We start from the raw sequence: 12,128 nt of genomic DNA, 5'->3' as shown, positions 1-12,128 counted from the left end.
TAAACTGTATAAGTTTTACGTTTCAAGTCAATACTGCACATGAAAGTAAACAATTAGTTTTACAGCCTGATGACCAAAGGACCAAAATCACTTAACTCTGACATTTTAAAAATACATTTCACAATCCCAGAAAGTCCTGAAGCCTTGAAATAGTTGCAGTACCTCACTTTAATCTCTCATCTGAAAAATAGCACTGACTTTTCTAATGCAGTACTACTGGTCTGAAAACTAGGCTCAAATTGCTTGTTAATTTAAGAGGCAAGAACGTTAGAGCCATAGCAACTGTGACATTTCTATAACTGCTCCCTCTGCCATTAAGAAAACTTTGCAAATATTTTCTTATTTCCTTTAAGTAGTGTGTTGCAATATTTTAATGGTAATAAGACCACGTGGAATACAGGAGCAACCATCAAACTCCCTAGAATCACAGAGGAGAAAGTGAGGTCTGCAGATGCTGGAGATCAGAGCTGGAAATGCGTTGCTGGAAAAGCGCAGCAGGTCAGGCAGCATCCAGGGAACAGGAGAATCGACGTTTCGGGCATAAGCCCTATTCCTGAAGAAGGGCTTATGCCCGAAACGTCGATTCTCCTGTTCCCTGGATGCTGCCTGACCTGCTGCACTTTTCCAGCAACACATTTCCATCCCTAGAATCACAGGCAATTAAATCCATTCAGTTTTCTTGAAGTATTTCGGAATACATTTATTTTACAATTGCCACTTCCCTCATTATTTACACATCATGTCCTGTGTAGAATCTGGAGAGAAAATCTGTTGGTCGGGGTGTTTCTGTCTCATGGAAGTAACGCATGATGTGTGTCCGCTGCTTCCACACTTTTATAGTTTCTTCAAGATCCATTTTACCCTTGAAAAACAAATTAATGACATGAGTGATCAAAGAACAAGGCAGATTAGGAGGCCAAAACTAAATCCACTCCTCACCATTTCCATGCCATACATCAATTCCAAACTATTTATTTGGACATACAGGAATTAGAGACTAAATAATCACTGAATCTTCCTTCTCTTCCCTAAACTTTGGTTTTCCTTTCGTCATCCTCCCTGTCAATTAACTTACTGTTTGACTTCTTTTCATTTTACTTCTAACTTTTCCCCTGCCATTCATTATCAGCTTGTTTGTCCTTGGTTTTGATTGAGTATACCTAGTTCATTTTTGAAATATTTCCCACTTGTGATATTATAACTTTTGTTCTCCATTCCAAGTCACATCATTTAAAAACTCCATTTCCTTTATCCCTTTCACTACCTTCTCTTGTTGATTTATTTAGGGTTAGCTGTAATCTCCCATGTTTGTTCTGTAGCTTTTACTCATTTCGTAGCTTTTCCAGCTACTTCATCCTGTAAATCCCTACTGGTATTAGATGCACAAACATACTTCAAATAATTGGTCAATTCTGTTTCTACCTTTGTCCTTTATTTTTTACTGGCTGTTCTATCTTAATAGTTACTTTTCTTCCTCCCTTATCCTTGCATAAAGGATAATAGATAGTGTCAGTATACATACACTTTGCTGTTCTGCTGATCCTACTGCTAATTCGCTCATGCTTTGGTTCCTCAGCAAGATGACAAGACATTGGTCCTGCTTTTTAATTTATGTAGCTCCTGAGATTTCTTTTGCTGGTCTACCTCTCTGATCTTTTTGAGTCTCTTTGGTTTAGGCCACATCAGGACCAACGAGGTAGAAGCCTTCTCTTTCCAATTGCCTCTCCATTTGCACCACAATATCCAGTACCTTTGCATCAGGATAGGCTTTGATTGCAGAGGACATTATCAGCTCAAATGATCAAATCACATCTAGTTACAACATTTCTGATCTATTCACCCAGCACCTTGCTGCTGGACAGTCACATATTCCCTCTTGTAGCTTTAGTCTGGAGCATCTCAAGACAAAGACATTTCCTACAGGTATTATTATCCAGGACAGTCTCACTGTCTACACATCACCACAAACAGCAACCACAATGGCTGGGCTGCCATTGCTAATCTTTCAATTTATTATTAGCAGAAGCTCATTTTAAAGACTAGTAGAATCATTCATGGTCTCAGTAACGCTTCAGTGATTAATTTTAAGTCATACTCAATTCATTAATTACTGATGTATTTAAACGGCACATGCAGTCAAAGCTTTTCATGTGACAATCAGGACTGAAACACAAGAAAACCAATTTTACAAATGGATCCTAACTTTTCTAATGAACTTGTTCAGATGTTATTATACACCTCTGGAGCAGGTGGGATTTGAACCAGGGCCCCTCAGTTCAGGTGTAGGCATACTATCATTGTGCTACAAGAGAGCCCCTTTTACAAAGGAAAGAATACATTTATACATCATGGGAAGAGGGTGCTGATTGGTTGGAGATACATGGCAGGAACTGTTTACTGTCTTAGTTAACCGATTAAATCCAAACCAAACAAGCTGACTCTGATTGGTCACAGGGATGCAAGAGGCCTCAGAGAAAGCTGCAAGGTGTAGGCATATTCCACAAAGAGCAGCATCCTTTTAAAAAATGACAGCAAGACTAAAAGCTTCAACTTCATATCTCTTTTAGCAATATTTAAGTTCTGTACTATCAAGCAAATACTTAATTATTAACTATTTATAGACTCACATAGCACGGAAACAGACCCTTCGGTCCAACTCATTGATGCAGATAGATATCCTAAATAAATCCAGTCCTATTTACCAGCATTTGGTACATATTCCTCTAAACCCTTCCTATTCATATATACATCCAGATGCCTTTTAAATGTTGTAAATGTATCAGTATCCACCACTTCCCATGGCAGCTCATTCCACACACACGCCATCCTCTGCGTGAAAAAGTTGCTCCTTCGATCACTTTTTAATTTCTCCCCTTTCAACTTAAACCTATGCCCTCTAATTTTGAACTCCCCTATAGTGGAAAAAAAGACCTTGTCTATTCACCCTATCCATGCCCCTCATGATTTTATAACCCTCAGTAAGGTCACCCCTCAACCTCTAACGCTCCAGGTATAGTGGGCCCAGCTTATTCAGCTTCTCCCCTATTCAAATCCTCCAACCCAAGCAAAGTCTTTGTAAGTCTTTCCTGAATTCTTTCAAGTTTAACAACACCTTTCCTCTACTAGGGAGACCAGACCGAATGGTTAGGCTTCTTTTGGAAAATTGCAATGTCCTGTATAGCTGGAACATAGCATCCTGATTCTTCAAATTAGAAAGACTGGTCTACACTTAAAATGTAGGAAATGAACAATTTCTTCAGGCTCCTTCTGTTGGACCATGACGACAACATTTTCAGGCATTTCCTTGCATTTGTTTTTATTTCATTTCAGGGTTTGTTTTCGCGATGCTGTCTTGCTGACCTGAACTACTTTTTCCAAGCCCTCACACAGCCGAACTTTATTTCAGTGGTCTCTCTCAAGACATTAAAGTATGTTAAAACACAGGCAGCAGAGTTTACGATGATCTAAAGTTTAGAGGTCAGAGGATGTAAGGCAGTATTGGAAAGGTCACATTTGGAAGAGGGTACTGTGGCAGGAACGGAGACAGAGGCTCTGGAAGTGGAAGTAAGCAGTCTTGATGATAGACGGTAAACGGAGCTGGGACTGAAGTACTAGATTAAATAAGATACTGCAGTTACGAAGTATTTTTCAGCCGAAAACATCCCCCAAGACAGGAGTGGGGTGACAGTGATCCAGTGATGGAGTTTCTGTCAGCTCCAAGATGACAGCTTTGGGCTTCGCTACATTTCACTAAAGAAACTGCAGATCGTCAAGGGTTGGAAGTTTGAACCAGGCTGACAAACAGAAGCTGCAGAAGCCATCCTTATGCCCACAGATGATCTTGGCAGTGACTGCGTATAATAGGAAGATGAGGGAGTCAAGGACAAATCCTTGGGGAACTCAGAGGTAAAGAGGAAGGATATTGTGAAACTTGAAAGGATTCAGAAAAGATTTACAAGGATGTTGCCAGGATTGGAGGGTTTGAGCTATAGGGAGAAGCTGAATATGTTTGGGTTATATTCTTTACAGAGTTGGAAGCTGAGGGGTGACCTTGTAGAAATTTATAAAATCATTAGGGGCACGGATAGGGTGAATAGCCAAGGTCTTTTTTCCCAGCATAGGAGAGTCCAAAACTAGAGGGCATAGGTTTAATGTGACAGAGGAAAGATTTAAAAGGACCTAAGGGGCAATTGTTTTCACAGAATGGTGCATGTACGGTATGAACTGCCAGAGGAAGTAGTGGAGCTGAAAATGTGTTGCTGGAAAAGCGCAGCAGGTCAGGCAGCATCCAGGGAACAGGAGAATCGACGTTTCGGGCATAAGCCCTTCTTCAGGAATGAGGAAAGTGTGTCCAGCAGGCTAAGAGGAAGTAGTGGAGGCTGGTACAATTACAACATTTAAAAGGCATCTGAATGGGTACACGAATAGGAAGGGTTTAGAGGGATATGGGCCAAATGCTGGTAAATTGGATAGATTAGGTTAGGATATCTGGTCTGCAAGGAGTTGGACCAAAGGGTCTGTTTCCATACTGTACAGCCCTATGACTATGTATAACTTCCCACTTCACAATGCTTTCCATCATATTATCAGTTTCTCTGCACAATTACAGAATCCCAGACCTTAATCACCAGCAGGTCGATAACTCGGGGATCAGTGACATGGGCGTTTTTCATGAACATTTCCCGCACTTTATCTCGTCCCTGTTTTACTGAGATATCCAGATGGAATTTCTGTACTGTAGAGAGAATGAAATGTTAGATCCAAACTTGCAGCATTTAATCTCCCAAAACAATTACATTTAACATGCAGAAACAGGTCTCTTAGTCCAACTGCTGCACACCAGGTGTTTACACTCCACATCCCAACACTTCATCTGATCCTCATGACGTCTGCTCTATTTCTTTCACTCCTGCCTGCTTTACACAATGTCTATTGTTTTGAAGTACCACTCAGCGACAAGATCCTTCATCTCAGCAGTTCCAGAATTTGTTTGCAATCAGCCAGACATCTGACTTGTGTAGAAAACCAAGACTAGTCAAGCAACAGGATGTCACAGTCATAATCATAATCATACCTTATATCCAATGCCCCAGACTCCTCCATCATTCCTGGGTCTGTCCTCTGACAGGACAGAAGTACCAGAGGGGACTACAAAGTTGTAACTGATCAGAAGGTAGTAGCCCTCAGAGTCCTCAACATTGATTCCTGAGAGCAGAAGGTCAAATGCAAGCAAGGAAACCTCCAGCTGATGACCACCTACCACCCTCCCTCAGCAGACAAATCAGTTTTTCTTCCATATTGAACATCGCCTGGAAGATGTACTGAGGACAAAAAGGGCACAAACCCTGAATAAAGGGTTGTAAAGAATGATTGAACTAGTTGAATCCTGAAGGATATGTGAGGTCTGGAATACATGGTGAGCGCATCACCAAGCGAGAAAAACCTACTTGACCTTGTTCTCACCAATCCACATAGACCAGCAGAATGTTGGAAGAAAACAGCAAGCCAGGCAGCATCAGGTGGTGAAGAAGGGTTACACCCGGAATGTCCAAAGTAAAAAAAATCTCACAACACCAGGTTATAGTCCAACAGGTTTAATTGGAAGCACACTAGCTTTCGGAGCGACGCTCCTTCTAAACCTGTTGGACTATAACCTGGTGTTGTGTGATTTTTAACTTTGTACACCCCAGTCCAACACTAGCATCTCCAAACCCAGAATGTCGACTTCTCCACCTCCTAATGCTGCCTGGCTTGCTGTGTTCTTCCAGTCTCCTGCCTATCTATTCTGGATTCTAGCATCGGCAGATTTTTGTCTCTCACCAATCCACATAGCACTCAGACCCAATACTGTTAGGAATGCTCTCTGCATTGTCCTTATGAAGACAAAATCCCAACTTCACAGCTTGTGTTCAGGTTTCACATGGACACTGATGAAATCCAGTTCCAGCTGTTCCATTCCAATTTGAACCAAGCTCCCTTCAGTTGTTTTGCTTCCCTGCCCCCTCAAACCTTTTTGACCTACTTTCTCTTTAGTTGTTTTTTAAAAGCTCTCTTTGACCAAACTTTTAGTCATAGAGACATAGAGATGTACAGTACGGAAACACACCCTTCGGTCCAACCCATCCATGTCGAACAGATATCCCAACCCAATCTAGTCTCACCCGCCAGCACCCGGCCCATATCCCTCCAAATATACCAATCCAAATGCCTCTTAAATGTTGCACTTGTACCAGCCTCCAACATTTCCTCTGGCAGCTCATTCCATACACGTACCACCCTGTGTGAAAAAGTTGCCCCTTAAGTTTCTTTCATATCTTTCACCTCTCACTCTAAACCTATGCCCTCTAGTTCTCGACTCCCCCACCCCAGGGAAAAGACTTTGTCTATTTACCCTATCCATGCCCCTCAAAATTTTGTAAACCTCTATAAGGTCACCCCTCAGCTGCCAACACTCCATGGAAAACAGCCCCAGCCTGTTCAGCCTCTCCCTGTGGCTCAAATCCTCCAACCCTGGCAACATCCTTATAAATCTTTTCTGAACCCTTTCAAGTTTCACAACATTTTAATAGTTATGTGACCCCGAGCGACCCACGTCCAAAAAAAAGAAAGTGGGCGGCACGGTGGCTCAGTGGTTAGCACTGCTGCCTCACAGCACCAGGGTTCCAGGTTCGATCCCAGCCTCGGGTGATTGTCTGTGTGGAGTTTTCACATTCTCCCCGTGGGTTTCCTCCGGATGCTCTGGTTTCCTCCCACAACCCAAAGATGTGCTGGTCAGGTGAATTGGCCAGGCTAAGTTGCCCATAGTGTTAGGTGCATTAGTCAGAGGGAAATGGGTCTGGATGGGTTACTCTTCAGAGGGTCGGTGTGGAGTTGTTTGGGCTGAACGGCCTGTTTCCACACTGTTAGGTATCTAATATTAGGAATCTAATCTTTCCGATAGGAAGGAGACCAGAATTGCACGCAATATTCCAACAGTGGCCTAACCAATGTCCTGTACGGCTGCAACATGACCTCCCAATTCTTGTACTCAATACTCTGACCAATAAAGGAAAGCATATCAAATACCTTTTTCACTAGGAGAAAGTGAGGACTGCAGATGCTGGAGATCAGAGCTGAAAAATGTGTTGCTGGAAAAGTGCTGGTCAGGCAGCATCCAAGGAGCAGGAGAATCGACATTTCGGGCATGAGCCCTTCATCAGGAATGAGGAGAGTGTGCCAAGCAGGCTAAGAGAAAAGGTACGGAGGAGGGACTTGGGGGAGGGGTGTTGGGAATGCGATAGGTGGAAGGAGGTTAAGGTGAGGGTGATAGGACGGAGTGGGGGTGGGGGTGGAGAGATCGGGAAGAAGATTGCAGGTCTTCACTATCCTATCTACCTGCAACTCTACTTTCAAGGAGCTATGAACCTGCACTCCAAGGTCTCTTTGTTCAGCAACACTCCCTGGGACCTTACCATTAAGTGTATACGCCCTGCTAAGATTTGCTTTCCTAAAATATAGCACCCCATCTGACATAATTTCTCCTTATGTGGTTCTGTCATATATTCTTTTGTAAGACTCTTCAAAAGTTCATTGGTACATTTTATTATGCCAAAGTTCTACATAAATAAATAAATATCTTATTCTACATTAATAAGATAAAACATACAAACAATGTAGGCTTATACCAAAATGTTCATGACACAATAAGGAACCAGACTAAATATTCAAGGTGCAGGTGAGATCCAAGACAGGCAAAGAGGAAGAAAAGATTAAGAAAAACCAAACAGCCTTTTATAAAAGCACTCAGTAAAAGGAAGGAGTTGGCTAACTGGGTACCAAAAGGAACATTTTGTGGGGGCAGATTTTCTTTGCATATTCGTTCAATGGATGAGAGCACTGCTGGCTGGGCCAGCATTTGTTGCCTGCTCCTCAGTGTCCTTGAGAAGGTGAATGGAGAGTTGCCTTCTTAAACCTCTGCAGACCTTGGGGGTAGGGACAACACACTGGCGACGGGGAAGCAGTTCCAGGATTCTGACCCAACGACACTGAAGGAACAGTGACAACATGTCCAAGTCAGGATGATGTCTGGCTTGCAGGGGAACCTGTAGTTGGTGGTGTTCCCCTTGTCCTTCCAGATGGTAGAGGTCACAGACTTGGAGGGTGCCCAGGCGGTGTTAGGGGATTTGGGGCAGTGGCGGGTCATGGAGGCTGTGATCTTATTGAGGGGCAGAATGGCCACTTGACCATTTCACTCAGCAAAGTGAACGGCGCTATAGGAATGAAATCATGTCAGCTCTTTCCCCTTCCACCGCTACGGCCCGGGAGCGATGCGATGTGATGTGATGTGATGTGCCCAGACCCCGGGTGACCCCAGCCCAGCGCCAACATTCCCCATCCGCCGGGGAGGGTCAGACCGAGGGTCACCCCTCACCCCGTCACCACCGACCGGCTCCTTACTGGTGTTGGGCACCTCCCGGTACCAGGCCCGGTAAAGCTCTCGCACCCGGCGCTTGGCTTCGCTCTGGTTCCGGGACAGAAAGGGCTTCACCACCTTGACGGTACCCATCGCACGGCCGCCCGCCGCCGCCATCTTCACCCCTTCCAAACCCGCCTGGGGCTCCCTGTCTGCGGATTGGTCCACAACCGGGGGCGGAGGGCGGAATCTCCAACCGTCCTTGATGATGATTGGTGAACGAGCATATCCATCACAATGGTCCTGCATATCCTTTGCAGTGATAGGCTGATACTAACGTCAAGTACCACATTCCGACGAAGGTCCCGCCTTCCACTTCACACCGATTGGTAAAAGCGAATGTCAATCACCTTGAGTGAAAGGGCGGGGATAAAGGCCACAGGAGACAAGTGCAGAATCTGGGCTGAGTGTTGTTGAAGATGGTGCAATTAAAATGTGCAATGGAGGCTGGGATTGCAGGAGGGCAAAAGTCTTGGAGTATGTACAGAGATAGGGACTAAATGGAGAGATTGAAAGTGAGATGATCAAAATTGAGTTGTTGCTGGTAATTAGAACATAGAACATTACAGCGCAGTTCAGGCCCTTCGGCCCTCGATGTTGCGCTGACCTGTCATACCAATCTGAAGCCCATCTAACCTACAGTATTCCATGTACGTCCATATGCTTGTCCAATTAAGGGAATGGAAAACGCAAACCAAAATTCCTGATTGTCAAGGGGTCACAAAGGAACAGGAAAATGGAGTTGAGGCCACAATCCCATCAAACAATGATGGTAGAACAGGATTGAGGATCTGAATGGCTACCACTACTCCTCAATGTCACATTCCCTTATTTTTGAGTTTTGTGAACATCAAACTAACATCATGGAATACTATCGTGTTCCAACCAGGAACATCAGCCACTAGATTAATCATTCAGAACCCATGTGTGGGGATATGGTTTTGAATCCCATTATCACAGATGGAAACATTTTTATTAAATCTTTAATTAGAAAAGCTACTCTAAAGGTGACCATCTAACCACAGTCAATTGTCATAAAATTTCATCTGATTCGCCGATGTCCCTTAGGGAAGGAATTCCACGTCTTTACCTGGTTTGGCCTGTGTGTGACTCCACATAGACTGGGACTGCCATAGTGTTAAGGAATGGAGAGGAATTTGTTGAGTGTGTACAAGAAAATTTTCTGATTCAGTATGTGGATGTACCTACTAGAGAAGGTGCAAAACTGACCTACTCTTGGGAGATAAGGCAGGGCAGGTGACTGAGGTGTCAGTGGGGGAGCACTTTGGGGCCAACAACCATAATTCTATTAATTTTAAAATAGTGATGGAAAAGGATTAACCAGATATAAGAGTTGAAGTTCTAAATTGGAGGAAGGCCAATTTTGATGGTATTAGGCAAGAACTTTCAACAGCTGATTGGGCACAGATGTTCGTAGGTAAAGGGACAGCTGGAAAATGGCAAACCTTCAGAAATCAGAAAATGAGAGTCCAGAGAAAGTATATTCCTGTTGGGGAGAACGTAAATGCTGGTAGGTATAGGGAATGCTGGATAACTGAAGAAATTGCGGGTTTGGTTAAGAAAAAGAAGGAAGCATATGTCAGGTATAGACAGGATAGATGAAGTGAATCTTAAGAAGAGTATAAAGGCAGTAGGAGTATACTTAAGAGTGAAATCAGGAGGGCAAAAAGGGGACATGAGATAGCTTTGGTAAATAAAGCTAAGGAGAATCCAAAGGGTTTTAACAAATACATTAAGGACAAAAGGGCCCCTCAAAGATCAGCAAGGTGGCCTTTGTGTGGAGCCGCAGGAGATGGGGCAGATACTAAATGAGTATTTTGCATCATTATTTACTGTGAAAACGGACATAGAAGATATAGAATGTAGGAAAATAGATGGTGACATCTTGAAAAATGTCCATATTACAGAGGAGAAAGTGCTGGATGTCTTGAAACGCATAAAAGAGGATAAATCCCCAGGACCTGATCAGGTGTATCCTAGATCTCTGTGGGAAGCTAGGGAAGTGATTGCGGAGCCTCTTACTGAGATATTTGTATCATCGATAGTCACAGGTGAGGTGCTAGAAGACTGGACGTTGACTAACGTGGTGCCACTGTATAAGAAAGGTGGTAAGGACAAGCCAGGGAACTATAGACCAGTGAGCCTGATGTCGGTGGTGGGCAAGTTGCTGGAGGGAATCCTGAAGGACAGGATGTACATGTATTTGGAAAGGCAAGGACTGATTAGCTGAAACTTTATTGCTGGAACAGCACAGCAGGTCAGGCAGCATCCAGGGAACAGGAGATTCGACGTTTCGGGCACATGCCCTTCTTCAGGACTGATTAGGAATAGTCAACATAGCTTTATGCATGGGAAATCATGTCTCACAAACTTAATTGAGTTTTTTGAAAAAGAAACAAAGAGGTTTGATGAGGGCAGAGCAGTAGATGTGATCTATATGGACTTCAGTAAGGCATTTGACAAGGTTTCCCCATGGGAGACTGGTGAGCAAGATTAGATCTCATGGAATACAAGGAGAACTAGCCATTTGGATACAGGACTGGCTCAAAGATAGAATACAGAGGGTGATGATGGAGGGTTATTTTTCAGACTGGAGACCTGTGACCAGTGGAGTACCACAAGGATCGGTGCTGCATCCACTACCTTTCATCATCTGTATCAATGATTTGAATGTGAGCATAAGAGGTATAGTTAGTAAGTTTGTTGATGACACCAAAATTGGAGATGTAGTGGACAGGTTACCTCAGATTACAACAGGATCTTGATCAGATGAGCCAATGGGCTGAGAAGTGGCAGGTGGAGTTTAATTTAGATAAATGCGAGGTGCTGTATTTTAGGAAAGCAAATCTTAGCAGGACATATACATTTCATAGTAGATCCTGGGGAATGTACAGTACAGGACATTGGTTAGGCCACTGTTGGAATATTGCGTGCAATTCTGGTCTCCCTATTGGAAACTTGTTGTGAAACTTGAAAAGGTTCAGAAAAGATTTACAAGGATGTTGCCAGGGTTGGAGCCGCAACATGACCTCCCAACTCCTGTACTCAATACTCTGACCAATACAGGAAAGCATACCAAACGTCTTCTTCACTATCCTATCTACCTGCGACTCCACTTTCAAGGAGCTATGAACCTGCACTCCAAGGTCTCTTTGTTAAGCAACACTCCCTAGGACCTTACCATTAAGTGTGTACATCCTGCTAAAGTTTGCTTTCCCAAAATGCAGCACCTCGCTTTATCTGAATTAAATTCCATCTGCCACTTCTCAGCCCATTGGCCCATCTGGTCAAGATCCTGTTGTAATCTGAGGTAACCCTCTTTGCTGTCCACTACACCTCCAATTTTGGTGTCATCTGCAAACTTACTAACTGTACCTCTTATCCTCGCATCCAAATCATTTATGTAAATGACAAAAAGTAGAGGGCCCAGCACCGATCCTTGTGGCACTCCACTGGTCACAGGCCTCCAGTCTGAAAAACAACCCTCCACCTCCCTCTGTCCTCTACCTTTGAGCCAGTTCTGTATCCAAATGGCTAGTTCTCCCTGTATTCCATGGACTCTGGCAGGGAACTAGAGCACCCCAAGGAAACCCATGCAGACATGGGGGAAACATGCAGATTCCGCACAGACAGTCACCTGAGGCTGGAATCAAAC

The 12,128-nt window shown here is 43.7% G+C and overlaps 1 protein-coding gene across 1 annotated transcript; it reads right to left on the bottom strand.

Moving 5' to 3' along the window:
- Positions 1-674: 674 nt before the first annotated feature.
- On the bottom strand, positions 675-8,601 carry ndufa6 (NADH:ubiquinone oxidoreductase subunit A6). Its single transcript, XM_043679984.2, has 3 exons — positions 8,437-8,601; positions 4,620-4,735; positions 675-862 (listed from the first exon to the last, which is right to left on the bottom strand). The coding sequence occupies exons 1-3, from the start codon at positions 8,567-8,569 to the stop codon at positions 731-733; spliced, it is 381 nt and encodes a 126-aa protein (XP_043535919.2). The 5' UTR covers positions 8,570-8,601; the 3' UTR covers positions 675-730.
- Positions 8,602-12,128: the final 3,527 nt, after the last annotated feature.

The sequence above is a fragment of the Chiloscyllium plagiosum genome, unplaced genomic scaffold (assembly GCF_037043375.1).
Source record: "Chiloscyllium plagiosum isolate Xiang-an unplaced genomic scaffold, Cpla_swu_hap1 HiC_scaffold_33, whole genome shotgun sequence".
Lineage (NCBI taxonomy): Eukaryota > Metazoa > Chordata > Chondrichthyes > Orectolobiformes > Hemiscylliidae > Chiloscyllium > Chiloscyllium plagiosum.
Note: the sequence above shows the minus strand (reverse complement) of the source record. Positions and strands in the feature narration are given on the sequence as shown.